Source organism: Balearica regulorum, chromosome 1 (assembly GCF_011004875.1).
Source record: "Balearica regulorum gibbericeps isolate bBalReg1 chromosome 1, bBalReg1.pri, whole genome shotgun sequence".
Taxonomy (NCBI): Eukaryota; Metazoa; Chordata; class Aves; order Gruiformes; family Gruidae; genus Balearica; species Balearica regulorum.
The window spans coordinates 121014174-121035045 of NC_046184.1; the positions used below are offsets into that span (position 1 = coordinate 121014174).

Sequence of the window (20872 nt, forward strand, 5' to 3'; positions counted from 1 at the left end):
TTGTTCCCAGGCTCCTCCTATACCACATAAAGTTGTGGCTGCAGATGTGAATGTGCTGCGCCTGCAAACAGGGTGCACAGAGGTTGCTTTCTGGAGCGCTCTCCAAACAGCCAGAGGACATCGAAGTCGTTGACATGTCTTATTATATACATTTTTCCCTTGGAGTGACGAAAGAAGAAACTGGTTTGCTGCAGAAGCCTCCCATTGTTCAGAGATCAGCACTTAAAAACTCACCTGATTTTTATGGAAATCTGGGGAAAACCCTGCTCTGTTTAGATTATTCAAGTCTTATCACTGCAATTATAGTTTTTATTCAACAAGTTAGAAGTACAGATTGCTGCCACCTGCGTGGAAGCCCATCCCTTCACCTCTATGTAAATGTTTCCTTTGAAAGCTTAATTATGAAAGAGTTGCAATGTACACAGTCAAGAGCCATGAGAAGTCTCCTTTTTCTGAATAGGTTAAATGCGTATGAATGTTACATTATGCGCACAGTTCTAATCTTTAGAATTTGGATATTACTAAAGGACGTCAGAGTAAGCCTAATTCGTCCAGCAACTGCATATAGGATACGGTTTTGCCCTCCAATACATTTGTGCAATCCTACTATCACTAAATTGCAACTGAAAGTGCTTTGCTGGTTTGGTGAGACGGGACCTTCACAGCTTCGTGTTTGCAAATATTTGTTCCAACTGTGAGGAATGCTCTTATACATCCAGGACTGTTCTCAGTAAGCAAGTAAGGTCCTGACCCTACAAACATATCTGTGCATGCTTTAAGTAATGACCTGTGCTTAATGAGCATGCTTAATATGTACAATGTGAAGAAAAGTAACAGAAGTTCGAGAATCTGAGTATTCTGTTATTTGCAGTTACAAGCCTAAATATTACAGAACCTCATTTTTATGTACTTGTCATTTGCGATTACAAAATATTGAAATGGCATTTCACTCACCCTGGCATGTGGCTTTTGCTTTTTTAGAAGAAAAACAACCCTCTCACCATTGCATTTAAGTGAGTACACCCATACCAATGGAAATTCATAGCATAGAACTGCATCAGGTGTGTAATAAACCTTATAAAATGGGTAGTATGGAGAATTTCCTCACGATTGCTGCCTCCCATCCTGTGTATTGGACCTTTGTCCTTTTGCAGAACTGGTGAGGGACAACACAGTTTGTTTGGACAATTAGAAAAAAAAAAAGAAAGAAAAGGGTACCTATCCTTTCCCTTTTTGTTTCTTTTTTTTCTTTGTTTGTTTGCCTTTGGATCATGTATCTCAGTTACTTCTTCATTCTTTTCCCTTGCTGCACCTCTCCTCCCAGCTCCTTCTATTTTCCAATGTTTCTCAAAAGCCTTGTAATTTTTAGTGCTTTTCTTAAATCTTCATATACTGGAGTCATTTCAGCTGAGATGATATTTTTAAAATTAAGCTTAGCTTTTGAGCCTGCAGAGGCTGTATCAGAGAGAGCTGAAGATAAAATGAAAAGCAGGGACCTCTCGACAGTGATTGGGAACAGTGCATTCAGGGAGCTTAGAGATGGGCAGATGGAAGGCACAGGTTAGATCAAGGGTGATTTTTACATTACTTTTTTATGGGAATGAAGTTTATATGGTCACGTCATGTAGGTACAGGTATATTTGGAGGCGTACCCATGTCATTTAATGACATTTGAACCCAGCAACTGACTCCAGCACTGTAGGAGATAGGATTAAAGCTGTCAGAATAATTTAGTTCCTGTAACTTTCATGAAAATAAGTTGTGGAGCAGGGAAGATGTATCATGTACTTCCTGAATGACGGAAAGTCTGGAGCAGGAGCTTTTAGGCTACAGCATCCACTGACTAAAGAGAGGCCTTGTGTACACCGCAACTTTGGAAGAGATGTCAGTCAAAGCTTGCACCTTAGACCCTAAAGTTAATAAACCACGATGCACAAATGTGTGGGGAACCAGGCTTTCTTAATTCTGGTGCTTGCGGAGTCACGTCCTTTAAGATCGAGGGAGTTAGAACATTTATTACTATCATGAAAAGCATAAGAGGCTGAGGAGAGTAAAGGATGGAGTAACCTTAATTACAAAGGAGACCAAGAGATGAGGTTACTAGGGTGAGGGGAAGACAGTAGATGAGGAATTTCTACACCTGTCGTGTGTGAGGAGGGAGTTGGGGAAGAGCAAGCGGCAGGCAGGAAGGGAAGGAAAAGCAAAGGGAATCAGGAGGAGAAAGGAAAATTCAAGGTGGGAAAGGCATCAAGAAAGGCTTTGAAGATCACTGGGAGAAGAGATTAAACAGAAACTAAATTAGTTTTAATTTAATCTGTACTTTCTCAGAAGAAATCGGTGAACTCCTATTCAAAGAAGTGCAGGCAAGGCAGAAGGAGAACAAAGGGTTTGCAAGGAGAATCACATTTGAAGAAGAGGCAGGTCTGGGCATGGGAACCAGTTAATTTTAAGCACTGTTTAGTGAATGTGTCACTAATGAATGTGTCAGGGATAATGAGAGATGAAACTTGTGGTAGAAGAAGCCAGCCTGGCCACAGGAACTCTATTAGAGGTGTCGTTACACAGCACAAGAGCTGAAACAGAGAAAGAGGCTCTTGTGAGTAAGACAAACTAAGATTTGATTGGTTTTTGGTTCTTTGGGTTTTTTTCTTCAAATCTTGTTTATATAAGTCATTGACATGAACTTTGAGACCTGATTCACACATCTGAGCACTCTGGATCAGCATAGTTTATTTTCTTTCCCACTCTCTCTGTTAGGTGTACAAGTTGTTTCTCTGTTCACAAGCCCGACATCCATCTGGTTCTGACTGTATGGGGAAAAATGGCTCGAAAATGAACTCCTGTAAAGGCTCCAGGCGGTATACCAAGAGGATGAAACAACGGTTTTGTTAGTGGACAAATGGTGGCAGTGTGCACAGAGTGACTAGATTCCTGAAGACCCAGAGCGAGTGTGTTGGCTAAGCAGGGTGCAGTTATGCTCAGAGGACTGAAGGCAGACCTGGCTTGCAGGAGCATTTAAGTTGCCATTTCTATTGCCAGTTTATTAGCCAGATCTTCTTTAAGTGGCCTGGCCCAGGAAAATGATATATAAAACAAACTAGGTGGCTTGCTACTGTTAAACCAACAGGAAGAGTAGCATGGACCTGAAAAACTGTAAGGCTTTCCCAGTTTACAGGGGTACAGGATAATCAAGTAGATTCCCAGCTGCTGTTCTGCAGAGGGACTGCAAAACCTGAAACTAAACCTGCTTTGGTTTTAAGCTAGGCTTTCTATGATGAGATTTGCTCTCTGTGTATCAGCTTCTTCCCCCCTGCCCTGATAACTTTTGCCCTCGAAGAGAGAGGGAGAGGTTACTGAGATGATTTTTCAGATGTCGTAAGAATAAGGAGCAAGATAGAGAGGAGAGATCGTCTCAGTGACCTGACTGAAACGTGCACATTCAAGCCCTTTTGCACAGCAGAGAATCTACAAGAGTGAAACTTTTAAAATATCCCAACAGCAAAAAAAGCTAAGCCATAAAGCAGGCATCTGTCAGAAACCACATTTCCCTGATTCTCCTGCTCCGTCCGTATTTAAGAACAGTTTAGGGCAAGAGGGAGTATTTAACAGTGGTAGAATGGGAGGGAAAAGCTGTGATAGTGCTCTTTCCTTCCAAGTGGAGAAAGGAAGCGGAGTTTCAAAGACAAGGCAGCTCTACCCAGCACCTTTATTTCGGGTGATGGCGGGATCCTCAGGTCCTGAGGAGATGCTGGTTGTAGTGCAGGGTCCCCCCTCGCTCAGATCCTGCAGTGGGACCAGGGTTTGGAGGAAGGTGTGAGCAGCTTTTGGGGAGGATGTGTCACAGCACTGCAAAGGATCTGCCGAGCAGTTTCACCAGTGCACCACGCACACAGGGCGGCGGCGAAGTTCCCCGCTAAGTTTCTGGGACACGGGCCTGTATGGCCTTCGGGGAGGCCTCCATTGAGATCCTTGGCTGCCTCCACCGAAGCTCCCAAACTCGGGGCTTCTCAGGGGCGGGACGTGACTCCCTGCCAGCCCCAGGCGCCCTGACGAGGCGCCTGAGCACCCCTCGACCCCTACCCCCAGGCTCTGAGGCGGCCGCAGCGAGGGCATCGGGCCTTGCCTGAGGAGAGGCGGCCGGTGGCAGCTCCCGCCTCACAGCTGCCGCCCTCGCCCCGTGTAGCGGAGCCACTTGGTATCTCCCTTCCTCCCCCTCCGCTCCCCCGAGGAGGTGGTTTCACCTCCCCCCTCCTCCGAGCCGGGGGAGAGGCGTGGCCGGGCCTGCTCGTTTTCTCCGCCCCTTCGTCCATATTCATGAGCGCGAGCCGGGAGGCGCCGGTGTAGGGAGGTGGTGCGCTGTTGCCCCGCCCCGCCGCTGTGGCGGCGGGGCGGGGCGACAGCGCGCCACCTCCCTACACCGGCGCGTGCCCCGCCCCCCACGGTGAATATTGATGAGGCGTGATGCGCGGCGTGGTGTCGTCTCGGGCGGCGCGGTCGGTGATTGGCCGGGTGCGTGTGTGCGTGGTGACGCGTGTCGCGGCGGTGCGGGTCCCGATTGCTGCAGCCGCTTGTCAGTGTGACGAAGATTGGCACCCAGGTAAGCGCTGTCACTCAAACCCGCTCCCAGCCAGCCAGCCAGCCATCCATCACGGCGCACCCGCCGCCGCTGCCGCCGGCCGGGCCTAGGCGTACCACCAGACCGGGGGGGTGGTTGGGGAAGGAGCGGGGGGGGCGAACCCGGCACACGGAACAGCGGGGAGGGGGTACCCGCACTCCGCAACTCGCCCAGAGGGGGGTTAGGGGCGGTGGCGGGCAGGCGCGGGGGGGGAGGGGGGGGGAAGAGAGAGCGAGGAAATTTCTGGAACGGCCGCCGTGTAACCGTTGTCTCTTGTGGGCGCGCGCCGGCGGGGGCGCGCAGGCGCCGCGGGCGCGCGCGCGCGGGGAGACGGGGCGAGAGGGAGCGCGAGCCGCTGCTCGGAGCCGCGCGGAGGGGACGCGGCGGCGGCGGCGGCGGCCGGAGGAGCGGGGAGGAGGGGGGGGGGAGAAGGAGGAGGGAGAGGGGGCGACGGGAGCGGGGAGGCGACGTGATACTTAAAGAGCCAGTGCCGTGTTGGCAGGCGTTCCTTGGGGGAGGGGGGGGAGGGCAAGGCAGAGCGGAGCGCCCGGCAGGGGCTCTCCGGGGTTCTCCTCGCCCCCGCCTCTCCTCGCTGCCGTGCCAGGCCCCGCCGACCCGACTCGACCCAGCCCAGCCCAGCTCGGGGAGCCCTCGTCTGTGGCGGGGATCAAGCCGCCGCGGCAGCTGACTCTCCCCGCACCTGCCCCGGCCCGGCCGGGTGCGGCCCCGCGGGGGGGAGGAAGGGGGCTGCCGGCGGCAGTTGCCCGCGCGTAGCCCCCGTACCGGCGCCGTGGGGTGCCAGCGGGGGTAGGGTGGTGACCCCCCGGCCCTGCTGCCGCTTCGTTGGCGGAGCCCGGCCCGGTCCCCGGGAGAGCTGGGGCTGGTGTGTCTTTGGCTGTGCTGCCCCCCCGCCGTCTCCCCTCTTATTCATAGAAAGCAGATTTTGTTAGCGGCTGGCACTTGGGGCTGTGTGTGCAGTTCTGGCGTGAGGTGGTTTCTTCCTTTTTTTTTTTTTAATTTATTTTTGATGTGACCTCATTGTCTCTTGGCTCGGTTACGAGTAGAGGCTTCTTGACACCTAGACCGAGTCTTCCTGAATGTTTACACAGCCGCAATTAGGAGCTGAAACTTGACATTGCCCAGAGGCCCTGCTTATGATGTGTGTAAACAATAATAAATCAAGTGCTGGTTTTATCCTGAAATATTGCTTCAATTAGCCACATGTCCCGGGTCTCTGTGGAGCAGTCGATAGCTTTTCCTCATTCCCACAACCCCAGCTGTATGGCCCAGAGTTCATCAGTTTACAATAGAAGTAGTTAACGCATCCGTGTGATGCTTCTCTGTATAGCTTATCATGATCTTTTTTTTATTAATTCTTAAATATTTTCTGTTGTCCTAAATGGGAATATAAAATGTAATTTTAGAGACACTGTCATGTGCTTTTTTTCTTGTTTTGTTTTTTTTTTTAATCTGCTGCTGGGTTTGTGACCCCTCTTATCAGTTTTATCTAAGTAAATGACTAGTATGGTTTTCAGAGGGAGAATGAAACTCTAGATCTGGTACAATACCCTTATAAGTGAATTTTTATGCCATGCAATGAATTTTTTTTTGGTCACATGCAGATAAGAGCTGTCAAGGCAAGATTAATTTTTGTCCTTGCCCCTATTCGGAATATGATGTGTGCATTCCATTCAACAGATCACAGGAATAGGGAGCATGGACAGTATGTTCTGATCTCTGGATGCTGGAAAACACTTGAGCCAGCATCCTATGCAGGAGGGTGTAGATAGTTTTCAATGTATGCTAAAAGTCTCATCTAATTGTTGAAAAATTCTTTCTTAGTCTTTACAAAAACGTGCACATATAGTTAGTTCATAATACTGTTCATAATTTTATTCTAGAGCATGCTCTGCATGAAGTTTCGCCAGTGTAGATTGTTTGATTAGGGGAACTGTAACAACTACAGCTTTAGAAATTTATGCACCTTGCTGTTCTCTGTAGTGTGAATACACTTATTCCCTTTGCTCTACGGGATATAAACCGTTTACGGTCTACCTGTGCTATGGGGTTATATCCCTTTAGTTATATATGTGTAGTTAAAGTGAGACAGCTTCTGCAGCTGAGTAAGTGCTGAATTCTTGTTTAAGAATGAGTCCTGGTTAGTCCCTGTTAGCTGCATGTACAAATTTTATGGATTATACTTAACCAGGAAGCAAATTGTTGTGATTGTATCAGAAATCTTTCTATGTATTTCCAGACCTTGTAATTGCTAGAGTATCAAGCAACAGCAAATGCATTTTGAGTGCATTTTCTAAATAGCTGTGTAAAACAAAATTGCGGAATTATCCTTTTCTGAGTGTGTGTTTGTAGCCCTATATAATCATTACATGTAAGTTTTCAAAAACCTGTGAGGGGAAAAAACCCCAAAATGTTTCACATTTATTTAGTCTCAAGAAACAGTTTCATGCTTCTTGGTATATCATTGTTTTTAAGCTGTCCAAAATAATTTTTGGATAAACTATTTTTTATTTATTTTATTTATATTTATAAATGATTTTTTAAATGTGTGTTCTATCTTCAGTTTATTTTATGAAGCGTATAGTATATTTTTGTATAGTATATTTTTATTGTTGACTGTTACCACTTTACATATTTTCTTGTCATCTTATGATTAAAGTATCCGCAGGAAAACTTCAGTGTAGGTTTCAGTATGTTTTCTTTACGTAACCTTCAGTTAAGTGGTGAAAGGCATAGCTCCATTTACTTAGTTTGCAGGGTAAAGATAGGTAGTGCAGAGGCTATTGCACTGCACTGAGACCTTGAAGACTGATACTGTTCATTCTCATTGATCTCCTGAGTGATTTGAGGGCATTTTTAATCTGTGCCTGTGTCTCCTCTAAGTAAATTGAATACTAATACCTGTCTCCTGTCTGAAGTGGGTCTTGTGTAGTTAAATTGCTTTGTTGGACTGGAATTTATCTTGTTGCTATTTCCTATGTGCTAATAGGAAAACCGAGAATTCTTCAAATTTTATGTATGTTGTTGTTACGGTTGGTTGGGGGTTTTTTTGTATTTGGAAATTTCACTTTGGCATGTAAAAAGTTAGTCTGATGTTAAGTAACTTACAGCCTTGACTTGTACTCTTTCTTAATCTAAATACAATTTTAAAGATTTGGATTAAATTTGAATATAAAAATAACATTTTAAAACTAAGCCTTTACAGTCTCCCATTGGAGCAACTGAAAGTAGTTTGCAATGCATTAAATATACATGTTTATTCTAAATACTTCAGTCTTATAAAGTGGGTATGCCTTCTAGAAGTTGTACTTTCTTTTTCAGAATTTTGCTTTCTGGCTGTATTTTTCTCATACCTTTCCCTGTACTGTAAATGCTGTGCTGTAATAAAGTCATAATAATTCTAATTGCTACCACAGCAAGTTTAGAAGTGTTTAGGAGCGGTTCAATTTCCTGGAAAAGAATAACTCTTTTGCTGTTATTAAGCCCTGTACTAACGGCCAAGGGTGAATGATCCTCAGACCCACTACTGCGATAGTGGAACTGCTTGTTCTAATGGCTCTGTTAATGTCCTGAATGAAGAGAGATATAGTCCAAATTGTATTGTAGAGTATTATGTGGTGGTCTGGGAGCCAAATGTTACCTCTGCAAAACTGGAACACATGTGGAAGCTTACAATAAAGCAGATTAATATTTTTATTTTGGTGTAAGTAAGACTGAATTATTTTTTTGTGTGAAATTTAAAATTCCACAAATGTTACTTCTCTCTTGCAGCAGCTGGTTGCTTCAGTCTCACTTGTTAAAAGAGTCTGTAGGTTTACAAATGATAAGTCTCTGGGGGGGGGGGTATTTTACTACAGCTGAACACTGTACAAAATATAAAACAACTTACTGCACTCCTAAGCAAGAGGATACCAAGAGCAAGGAAAAAAGCTGCTGATAGAGTTCTTTCCTTTGCTAACTTGCTGCCAGATGTTACCAAAGTATTTTACTGGGACCATTATAGCTCTCCCTAAGATAACTGAATGCTGAAGTAATTCGTGTTTGTTAGCAGGTTCTTCACTTTGTTCAGTAAGATTGTTTCATGTTGTAACTGTAGAACATGGATGTCATCAAATGGAACTAGGGATAGGGTGGAAAATGAAGTGGCAACATCAAGAATCTGGAAATGCCAATCTTTGTTAATGGAGGACTGGCATGCTTTTATGAAGCAGCATGGGTATACCAAGTCACATATGTTACTGAAGGACAAAAAGGAAGTTGCTGTTAGAAATGGAAACAAATCTTAGATCTGCTTGTCATCACATGCTTGCTTATCATTCTTTATATGAACACACTTGTCTTTAATATAGCAACTACTCCAGGCCATGTTGTTCTCACTGATGTGTATAAAAGAGCTATTTGCTGTTAAACAGGGTGGCTGTTTAAGTACTTGGACAGTGAAAAGGTGATTTTTGAAAATGGGAGCAAACTGGCTGTGATAATCGTGTACTGTCCCTTAGCCTGCTATACCTGTGGGTCTGTAACTGTCATCTTCTGCAGCTGACAGTAAATTTAGACAAAGAATATGGTAGCTTACTGCTGATGTACTAAAAGAAGAATCCATTTTTTAAAAACCACCAATTCCAACTGATATTTTATATGTGAGCTTTTGGAATTGCCTGTGTTTTTTCTTGAGGACAGAGGAAGCTAGGGAATGTGGCTATACTTCACTTCCTGCTTAGTGTTTTTCAAATTACATAGCAAACAAAACAAAGGGAAAAGGATACTATAATACTTATTACTGAAAAATAAAGTTCAAGTCTTTCATATTCAAAGGAAACAAAGGCAATTATGAAACAGAAATTGAAATGTGAAACATGTTTAACATACCTAGAGAATATGGGAATGAAAACGTGTGTGTGATGTTGTATGTTTTGTAGCTAAAGAACTTCCAGGTCAGTCTATGATCACTTAATTTATATGTGTTCTGTCCCATTTGTGTGTGTTGTAGGCCATGATAGCAGCGATGCCAGGAGTAAGGTTACTTCATTATTTTTTTTTTTTTTATTTTGAGATGTTTTCAGTAGCTTATTTCTTACTCATACTGAAATTTGCCATGATGAGTATGTTTGAGCAGGGTTATTCTGGAAACTTTAAGTGAACATGACTCAGCATTTTGAGAATTGCTTTAAAAGAAATTAAATATGTTAATTTAAAAGGGGGGGAAATGCTTTGGCTTATTTAAGAGCATATTAACACTTCAGTTCTGCAAGTTAGCATTGTAGAGGAGAGAGGGGAAGAGAGCGTAAACGTTGACACGGAGAGTATGGCTGTACCTTGAGAAACTTCAACAAATCGTAAGCTCTTGAAAAACTGTTTCATGCATGTTACTCAGCAAATATTTATTAACTAGGCTATCTGAAAATTCCATGTAACACCAGTATCTCCCTGTCTGTTGGTCCTTGCATGTCACCTGACTGTGCAGTCATCATCTGGACCAAGTAGTTAAGCACGATGCATCCCACAGCAGTAGGTGATGGGTAAGTTTAATCCTAAATAGTCTTTATGTGTACTTCTCCCCCACCCCCAGAATTCTTAGGTAGCAGTCATACTCATGGAGGGATGAAGACTGGTGTTTGGAGAGAGGTGGGGAACAGAGATTGAAGCTTGGTGGAAATGCAGTAGGCCCAGGAACCTGGAAAGGGTGGTACTAGCAAAATTACAGATGATCAGAAGTGGAGGGAATGAGAGAGGGCAAGAGGTGAAAAGAGGACAAGTTGTATGTTGGTGTGGAAGGGTAGTACGGGGCTGAAGAGCAGATAGAACATGGATAGGAAAGTAAGGGAGCATGAGGAGAGCAGGAACAGAAGAGGCTAAAGCACAACATGTCTCCTTTGCAAAAACTAGTTGAACTGCTTGCTTCTGGTTCACCGTTGCTAAAGAGTTGTGGACAAAGTGGAGCAGGAAAGAGACAATTTTTATTCACCACTTTGAAAAGAAAGTAACAGTTCATTTTAGGGCCTACACTTATCAGGAAAACAAAGTTGTTCATGTTTGACCAAATGTTAGAGTCAAAAGAGGGAAGATTCTGGAAAAGTTACTGACCGATTGGAACTGGATTTGACAGAGTTGCAAAATGAGGATTTTGTGTCACTTTTATTCAGCTAGTCCAAGTTAATGCTTGGTTCCTTGACAGGCTCATTATTGTTGAAATCTTAAAGGACATAAAAATAACTGGCACATCTTAATTTTGATGAACTGTTTAAATGCCAAAAATGTGTAGAGGGGATTTTCTTACACATTCAACATCTTAAGTCCCTTTTAAATGCAGTTATTAGTTAAATAAAACTCTTCTTCATCCTTTAAGTGTACTTTAGTAGCATTAAGAATTCAGTTTTTCATAGAATCATTAGAAACTTTTATGGTTTTATAATAAAAATGTTGGAAAACCTACATATGCTTACATAAACTGCTTGCTAACATTGTATTCAATAGCAATAAAGGCGTAGCGAGATTGGTGGTTATTCTGTGTCTTCTTTATGAAACTGCAAAGTATAAACACAAAACAAGATTAATTTCAGTCATAGTTTATTGGGTGCTGATACAAATCACGATTAAAATAGGATTTCCCGTTGCTTTGGCTTAGTTTGCCTGGAAGGATGTGATAAAATGAGTGGCTTCAGAAGACAGACATTCACTACACACTTGTGTGGGCGTTCCCAAGGCTTCAATGGCAAAGGAATGAGATTATGTGCTAGACACATGCAAACCTGTTGTTCATCCATGTGGGGAATGCTGGGGAAATGTGGAGGGTGGAGTTCTGTATTTTTGTTGGTGTGGGGTTTTTTGGGGTTGGTTTTTTTAAATGAAATTGTGTTTGAAAAAGTAATTAAATACCATTAAATAGGAAAGTTGTACCAGAATCATTTCCAGCTGTGAAATTGCTGATACATGCCCTCTGGTATGTGAGGGGGTTTTGGTAGTCTTTCTAATGCAGTCCTCTTACCATGGTAACAGCAAGGCAGATATTACACTAACTTCTTGATTTTTTTTTTTTATTTTTTTTAGTCTAAAATGTTATGATGACAGCACACTGGGTAAATACTGAGGGGGAAAAAGTATTTCTCTGGATTGTGACAAGGAGATATGTATGAGGAATCATGATGTGTAAGCTAGGATGCACAAACAAAAACTAGAAAAAGTCCTTCAGTTTACAGTCTTAAGAATACAGGAAAAAAAACCCTAGAGGAATCTTTGTTTACTGTGTGAATATTGGAGGTGAATGAGGGAGTGATGGGAAATACTTTTGCTCCCTCATACCCTAACCCCTTGAGAGTCTTGGAGCAAATAAAGAAGGGAGGTTTCCTTTCTGCCAAGTTTTGTTTTCCTTTTACCAAAATTTCTGTTTAGTACCCTTAATTCCTTCCTATTACTTTATAGACCTAATAAAGCAGGGTCAAATTACAGTGTGAAATGGGTAGAAGAAGCTGAGATGCTGCAGGAAGTTTCTTGAATTTGAGAATCTTTTAATAGTTAGAAGAATGAGGTTTTCATTGTGCAGAAGGTAGGAGAGCAACCTGAGGATTTCCTTCTGCAATGCCAAGAGCTACCTGGAGGCAAGATACGTAGCACAGTGAGGTGACATTCATTTTATCACTAGATTGGATAGGGTTTCTCATCTTTCTCTTCCTTGTTGTTAAGAAGCACTGTGGTAAATTGGCAGTTACATGAACCATGATTATGCATGTTTGCCAAGAAATATGCTGGTGTAAACTCAAAGCATGTATGTGGAATTAATGAAGTTCTTCAAAAGACCCAGATGCCCTTAATTCTGCTTTTGTTTGTTGTGCCTTGAGAAATTTATATTATCTTATGGATATTAAGGATGCATTTTAGCAGTTACTGCATATGTAATTTTAGCTTGTAAAGTGGCACGTCTTTATAATCCTTCTTTTTTTTTTTCATGTTTGGTACCTGCAAATAGAATTTCCAGAATTCCTTTAAAATACCAAAAGCAGCGTTTACACAGAGGGTGAATTGCTAAAGGGATACAGATCTTTTCATGAGATGGTTTGCTGTTTGTCATGCTGTGTGACAGTGCGCGGTGGTGCTTGGAAGATAGTCTGGGATATAAATACTTAGTATGGCTTATTAAGTTCTGAAATTGGATGATATGAAAAGAGAATGTTGTGAAAGATTAATGGGACAACAATGCAGTATATGTAGTGTTGGAGAGGTCTTGCTGAATAAAGTCACTCTTACATAGTATAAATGTTCAAAATCCTACAGGCAGAGAAAGGTTGATGATAGCTTGTAGCATAGCCTGTATTTCTGAAGAAGTTTAACCTTAGTGGTGAATTTTAATTTATTTTTAATCAGGTTCTTAAAGTATAATATGCATTCAGTTTTTTAATGTAATCTCATATTCCTTAAGATTAATATATAAATAACTTTATTGCATCACTAAATGATAGAGGGGGAAAAAAATGACACAAAGTAAATCTCATTTTACTGCAGCCAAAAATTGGGTTTGTGCCTTTTTCGGGCTTGTCTCCCAGGGAAATAGACAGCATAGCTGTTGTGTAATAACTGTTTAGCTGCATCTGTGTAGTGCAGCTCCCTGAGGCTGGTATTATATTCCTGAACAGGAATATAATCTTTCTAAAAGTATAATATTCTAAATAATGACTGTGCTTTGTAAGTACATAAGATAGAGGAAATGGAAGCCACCTTGCTGCGGAATGAGGAGGACGTTCTCATTGAGCACAGTTTTAATAAACTTGTATGCATCAACTTCATATTGATTTGTTTGTCTTAATTTTACTGAATGCCTCTGTGTAGGCAGGTTGATGGAGATAGGTAACCACTGCAGCAAAGGTAGAATGAATCCCTGATGGCATGTTGTCATATATACTCTACATATTGCTTCATTATTATTATTTGAATCTATAAAATAGAACTTATCTTGATCTTAATGTCTGCTAATTTTTAATATGTGAATGTATGCACAGGTCTTTGTTTCTTACTAGCTGACAAGCAGAATGGGAGAATGAACAGAGGGTCTTCTATGCTTGAATGAACAAGGTCATATTTTACTTTGTAGTAAAAACTTCAATCACGATACGCTTTTTAACTGACAAAGCAAGTTGCCCTTGGTTTTGCTTTCATAGTTAAGTATATTTTTTATTATGATAGCATGACTCCAAAGCTCTTCTGCAAGAGGAATAAAAGGAAAAAACGAATTGGCAATAGCAATTCCAAGTTTGGGCTCCGCAGTGCCTTGGTATTGTCTCTGTCCTTTAACTGGTGTATCTGCTCCCTGTTCTTGCCCCCATTGGGGTACATGAGAGGACATGTATCATGCAAGCTCAGGTCTCTCTTGTTTTCTTGTCTGATATGTTTTAGGGTAGACTCTCGTTTTAATTGCTATCAAGTGTCTCTTGGAAGAAGGCAATATGACTGCAATGTCCTCTGGCTTCTTCTCAGTCAAACCTCTTCCTCTGCAGCCTCTTTCACATGAGCCTGCATTTCTTCAGTACCTCATTCTTTTTTGCCCTTGATACCTCATACGCTTTCTAGAAACTTGCCCATTTCCAGAGTTTCACTTGAGGGCTTTGCAGGCAAGGGCTACTTCTTCATACATGAAATACTTCTGACTGACCAGATTTGGCAGCAATGGCACTATTGTTTCTTTGCTGCAGTTGTTTCTGAATGAAGGGAGCAGGGTTTTCAGCTTTGCAGTGGTGAAGTAGTTCTTCTTTATGTCTGAGCAGAGACAAGGACTAAATAATCTCAATTTATCTGGCAGCGATCTACATTCAGAAGATGCTATGAATAGTGAGAAATCCTCTATTTGAAAATAGCCCAGTAAATTGAGGTGGGTGAAAATGAGTACCAAAATTATAGAAGATAAATAGCATGCAAAGAAGGGAGTAAGAGAGTATATTGTCTTCTCAGAACAGACTTAAGAAGTTGCAAAAATGAGAGAAGCCCATTCTTTGGGGATGTTGGTCTTTGACAGTTTAAGAGAAAATGGTAAGAACTTCTAATATGTCATCTGCCCCTTGAGGCTTCAAAACCAGATGTATGGATTTGGATTGAAACTCCTTCTAGCTCAGTATTTTGTTTCTAACCGATGACTGAATCTTATACCGCCTTCTAACTCCTCAGTGTATCTTCTGTGCTCTTTTAGAGCTAAGTTTCATGAACCAGAGATGGCATCTATATTGAGTGGCCCACAGCATTTTGTTTTTCTGTGAACTTGTCTGCAAAACATTACTTCTACACTTCACACGGATAAATTTTGGTTCTCAAATCCAAATACAACTTCATTTCACTTTCAATGTTGGAGTTACTTGCATTCCAGTTCTTATGCAGTTGGCAAAACTGAGGACACAGGAACTTTGTCCATGTGAGAAACGGAGATAATCCCAATTCAAGATTTCAGCTCTATGTTTTAGCCATCATATAATTTCAGATGGCCTTTGTGCAACATTAGTGTCTGGAACTTCCCCTGAGATAGTTTTGAAGGCTTTTTTAATGCTTTTCAGCAGTTGTGTTTTCTAAATACATTTTCACAGTCTTTGCTACTTTGCTTTCACAATCATTACTACTCTTTAAAAGTAGCTTTAATAGATCAAACAGATGGTATTAAATTAAATATAATTAAAGTAATTTTCAGTGGTAATTTTTGGAAAGCTTTTTAAAATTGCAGAATAATCCTGTAGCAGAACCTGTCTTCATGGAACACGTGATTCTAATAATGGCTTGCGCCCCTCCCTATAGTCTGTTAATTTTTATCATGTAGTAGATTGCTTGATTATAGCCATCATTAGAATACATTCCATGGTAAAATCAAAGCATGACTATGAAGGAGATTTAAATTTAAAAAAAGTCTTTCACTGTTCTTGGTTTCATGCTTAATTTTTACAACACTGATGAGTTATTCCTATTTGCATTTTGTAGTTTTATTTTTGGGATGTGTCTTGTCTAGTCTAAGCAGACAGACGCTGAGCCAGAGAGTAAAATATAAAAGTTGAACACCAAGCAAGTTAGCAGTCCAAATGTAGCCTTCTGTTAGAGGTATCAGCAAAGACAAAGATAAGTATAGAGAATGAATGGAATAAGATGAGGGAAAGTTCAAGTAATAGCATGGAATAGTGGGTGTGATCACAGGTTATTAAAAATGAGGAAAAAAAAAAATTGCAAAACATGGAAAAAAAAACCCCCAACCTGTCAGTTTAAATATTTTGGTTTATTATGTAGTTCCCTCCCTAAGTTTGTTTAATCATATCGTCTCAGAACATATATTCTATGTTGTTGCCTCCTGAATATTTCTCTGTTGGCTTTTAGGTTTCTGTCCTCTACATTGTACATCAGTGGGAATTACTCCGTTGGAACAAAATAATGTCGTCTTCAACCCATTGAAGGAAAGGGGTGAGCAGCTTTCTCACGGCCAATATTTTATCTCCTTTAGAAAGTGGTGTGCCCTGGAAGCAAATACCATTATGTATTTTGATGAAAAGTGAAGCCAGCTAAGTGTTTTTCATGTGTCAGATGGGCTTGCTGTTTTGATTTTTGTTTCTTTTTAACTTTGTAAGTGAATATAAGGGTCTATGTTATAGAGCAAATGCCAGGACTAAAGTCATATAAGAATGAACAAATAGCCATGTTGAATCTGCCAATTGTCCATTTCTCCCTGAAGGACTTCAAAGGAACGTGTACAGGGGAAAATTAGAAGGAACGATTACTTGTTAACAAGTCTGTTGGGTACTTTCTTCACAACCCTAAGACAGTTAGTGGTTAGTTTATACCCTGAAGAATAACTATTTATATCTCTTACAAACATCTGTTGTAGCTTGTATATGTTAGAAATGATATTACTGAACTCCAATAGCTTACTCGCACCTTATGTTAACGTTACTGGGTGGTCCCTTTGCTCTTAATTATGAAGGAGTAAGTAGAGCAAGTGAAGAGTGATGTATGTTAAGTGCTCACTTTGTGTACATGTTTCAGCTCACCTTTAATCTCTTCTCTTAGATACTCCTTAACTTGCACAAAGGCTCCACACTTCTAATTACGATCATCCCTCTTAATTTAGCTTCCTTTCTACTCTACATTTCACCTTCATACTTATTTTATTAAAGGCTTGAATTTTTTTTCCTTTTGCTTTGTTTTGCAGAACACAATGCTTTTATGAATTCCCTTTCACCACAGATATCAATGGAGTTTCTGATTGCTGTTCATGCATCAGCTTCCAGTTTACATGACCTTAAACATTTCCTTGGGTTTTCCTCACACTTTGTTTTCAAAATAAATAGAATGAGAGTTAATTCTGTTCTGCATGAAGCAGACTGACTCTCTCAGCCTTGGGTTATTTGTTTTAATTTGTAACTCTTTGAGTATAATACAAATGCATAGTTTTCTTCTACTCTCGATTTCTTTAACAAAGAATAATGGGCATTTTAAAGCTAAGTTGTCAAAGTCATGTGTTGTTAGGCCCACTTCAGATACCTTAGGCCATAGAGTATTGGGTATAGCTGTGCTGGTTAAAGATGGTCCTGCTGTGAGTTGGTAATCGCCACACATGAGCCAGAAATTACCACACTAATAGGTCAGCCAAGAGCAGGGGTTGTATGAGTGCACAGCAATGTGCTTCAGACAAAGTCAACTGTTTTACATCATAGCCACCTTTAACAGTGGGTTGAACTAGCCTAGCTGACTTTATGTAAAAGGATCAGAAATCATTCACGTGTTCTGTGGTCTCAGTGGTAGAGCTGTGGAAGTAATTAGCTCTGGCAGGGTGGCAGTGATAAACATCTGGGAGCGATACCAGCTTCATCTAGCATCGTCGTTTGCAGAATGAACATCTGCGTAGGCTGTGTATCTGCTAACTAGAACTGGATGCTGTACCCTAAATTTGGTTATAAAAGCCAAATGTATAAACACCTTTTCAGTTACTTTTCTTAAAGTTTAATATACTTTGTCTCTTACCACTACTGGGTAATGAGAAGATGTTTCTCTTTAGTGAACCAAAGTAATTCCTCAGTTAATTGCCTCAATTTAAGTGTGCGATTAGCTCAATTTGTTCTTCTTGATTTGCAGTAGTTGTCTTCACTAAATCTCATCAGTTGCTATCTTGCCTAATAGCTTAATCTTCTACTGTAATTATAAGTCAGAGGGGAAGCTCTTACGGGAAATAAAGGATATACACATGTAGAATTCTTTCCAGCCATTCCCCTGGGAGAGAATAGGGGGGTTGGAACTAGAGAATCTTTAAGGTCCCTTCCAACCCAAACCATTCTATGATTCTGTGAAAGAAGTCCTTCGTGATGAAATAATCTATGGATCTAGCTCAAAGCTGTGCACCTCTTTCTTCCTTCGTGTGGCCTGAGGGATTTCCACATGTGAAATGTCTCTTCCTTATGGAAATCTGGAAGGAAGGGTTGGCCCAGCTTGTCTGATTCTCCAGAAATTCTTGCCATGTCCCATTATCTTCACCAGTTTACAGGTGTTATCTTTGTTGCTTCCCTCTCCATTTTGTTGTGTCACTAATGTGATCTCTCATCCTTGCTTAGCTCTAAGACATTCTTCCTCTTCTATGACTGTTTTACCTCCCCTTACTTCCTCCTTTTTGACGAAGAACTTCATCTTTCTCCCACAGCCAAACAACTTCTTTGACAGCATTTTGTGAGGAACTTCTTCAGCTTGTAAAACAATCACTGAGTAGTGTTTACTCTTTCTTTGTTGATCTGTTCAACTGTTCTACTTTTATTTTGAGGGTAGTCTGGTCTGTGCTTTGAATATCACAGTCAGATCTTAAATGTGTGCCTTTTGAGAAGGAAGAAAAACAGCGTTTTGTTCGTGCCCTTTAACTCTATAAATACAGAAAGACACTAATGCCCCAGTTGTAAGCTACCATTTTTGAAAGAAAATAAATGTTTAAATGTAAGGCAAATGCTTATAGGGCTGATGTTTTAGAATATGTCCTCTTACAGTATTTTGAAAGATACCTCACTTTGCTATTGTGGCAAATGCTGATTTATCTTTAACATTAAATGATTCATAACTATAAAAAAACTTCAAAATATGAAATACTTCTATCAGTGAGTGCATTTACGTCATGTGTGTCATCCCTTTTTTTTTTTTGGTGGAGAAATCAGTAAATTTTTTTAGTTTCAAAAAAAGAGATTCTGATGTTGTTTAAAGACAGATAGACAAACTAAAGCCAGAAAATATTTTAATTAAAGCTATTAGAAAAACTCTAAATGCAGTCTTTACTCTTTTTGTCCATAAATTGCATTCTTAAGAAAAGTGTACTTCAGCATAGGAGTTCCCAAACTGTAGCCTACTTTTTAGCCAGTATTCCACAAGCTACTTAAGATGATATGTGCATGTTGTCCACAGATAGAAACTTGTTCAGCTCTGCAAGCGCATGAGCCAAAGCCAGAACCAAGATCTGCTCTGTCTGCTCGTATTTGTGGTTCTCAAGATGTTTTTGTGTGCGTAAAATGGCATAGACTCCCAAAGAGTAACAGCTCTTTTTAAGCATGAGTGAGTGAAAGTCTCAATAACCTCATTTGTAAATGAAATCATGCTTACAGCATCCTGGTGAACTTATCTGGTTTTTAAAGCTGTTTAAAAAAAGAAAAGGGGGGGAGGGGAATGCAGTAATGCTTAGGAATTGCACTTTGGGTAGAACTTGATGTAAAGTAAGGCTTGAGGTATGTCCTTAGAAGTTAGGTTTGTCTCTGTGCCTGAAACTGTTAAGTAAACAAAGAAGGGAATCTTGAAATTTGTCCTGTGTTTCCTAAATGAAACATTTACTTGAGACTATTATAATCTGTAGGGGAAGATATCCAGGAATGTAGAAATTGCCTTTCGAAATGGTCATACGCTGTAGTAGTATACAGTGGTGAAGGAAAGATTTAAAAATAGTTGAAAAATTTGGAGTGATCGAACACATTATTGCAAAGAAAAAAGTTTTTGTTTCACATCTTAAACTGGTGAAAATTCTAATACGTAGTTCTGTGATGCTGACATAGGTGGAAGAGAGCAGAAAACCTAGAATTAATACCTGGATGTAATCTTTTTCAAGGCATGAGCTCTGTTGTCTTTTTTTAATATGAATATTTTTTTATAGTAGCTAAGCATTAAGACTCCTATGTGTCAAGGAAAATTGAGTTCTATGTAATATTTAATGGTAATAGCTTAATGAATTATGTGATTTCAGTTGTAATGGTTGCTAATCTGACAAGAAAATGAAATGTAAATTAGTAATTTGATGGATAAACTATCTGGTGGTGGTGCTATGCTAATTTTTTCTTTTTTTAATTACTGAATGTCAAACTTTTTTTTTAACTCATCTGGGCACCAAAGTACAGCTAATGCTTAGAGGGAATAACATACATAAATTTAATTGTGTTATAAATCCTACTAAAATTAATATTTCCCAAAGTATCAAATGTCCATGAAAATGAGATTCCTGAAGTTCTAGGCCTCTTTTGAAACTATATAATCGCATAGGTCTAATTGTTTAAAAGTTGTTAGGTACTGTTCCATTCTTTGTTGAGCCTTAAACGACTTGGTAGTTTCCTGATGTCAGAAGTGATTTGAGACTTCGGTTTCTAAAAGTAATGTCAGGCCCTAACTTTAGAAGATGGGATTCATACTCATAAGTAACCAGGGTATTCCTTAACGCTTCTTACGTTTGGTTTATCAGCTATAGACTTCTGTTATTTCAGTTTCAGTAATGCTCGGTGTGTTGTTAGCCTTTTCAAAACACAGAAACATAAATCTTTGTTCGTTTCTTGATCTTACGTATTACCTTAGAATAAGTTAGTAAAGTAGTGCAAAAATAAAAAGTTTACTTGAAGTTTGTGAATGTAAAAGAACCTGAGCCTCTTATTAAAAATCTTATGTTAAATTATAAAATGATACAATGAACTTTTTGCTGATGAAACCTGTTGCATTTTCCAACTTGATTTTTTTTTTTTTTAAATGCACTTAACTATCATGGTCAATTTTCATCTTTTAGAACTGGATTCTAGGTGGTCACTTTTGTAACTGACTCTTTTTCTTTTTCAAGAATATTTGTTCATACTTATGATGATTTGACATAATTAACGTTTTATTAACCATGATGGCAACACAGACATTAAGTATAGACAACTATCAAGATGGACAACAGGTAGGTGTCGTTTTCTTTCTCTATGAACTAATACCGTTAGCAAGAGAAAAAAGGTTGTGACTTTCTCCTTA

General features: G+C 40.4%; 1 protein-coding gene across 7 annotated transcripts in view; it reads left to right on the top strand.

Moving 5' to 3' along the window:
• PKNOX1 (PBX/knotted 1 homeobox 1) overlaps positions 1–20872 on the top strand; it is a 62392-nt gene that overhangs the window by 6247 nt on the left and 35273 nt on the right. Inside the window, exons 1-4 of one of the 7 annotated variants that reach the window (XM_075772922.1) lie at positions 4463–4597; positions 15965–16048; positions 19019–19165; positions 20700–20801. In XM_075772922.1, coding sequence (XP_075629037.1) covers positions 20751–20801 — 51 coding nt within the window. In that variant the 5' untranslated portion in view covers positions 4463–4597; positions 15965–16048; positions 19019–19165; positions 20700–20750. Of the gene's footprint in view, positions 1–4462; positions 4598–5137; positions 10153–13617; positions 13697–15964; positions 16049–19018; positions 19166–20699; positions 20802–20872 lie in introns of those variants that run through there. The other 6 variants (XM_075772915.1, XM_075772906.1, XM_075772929.1 and 3 more) reach the window with 6 other exon arrangements.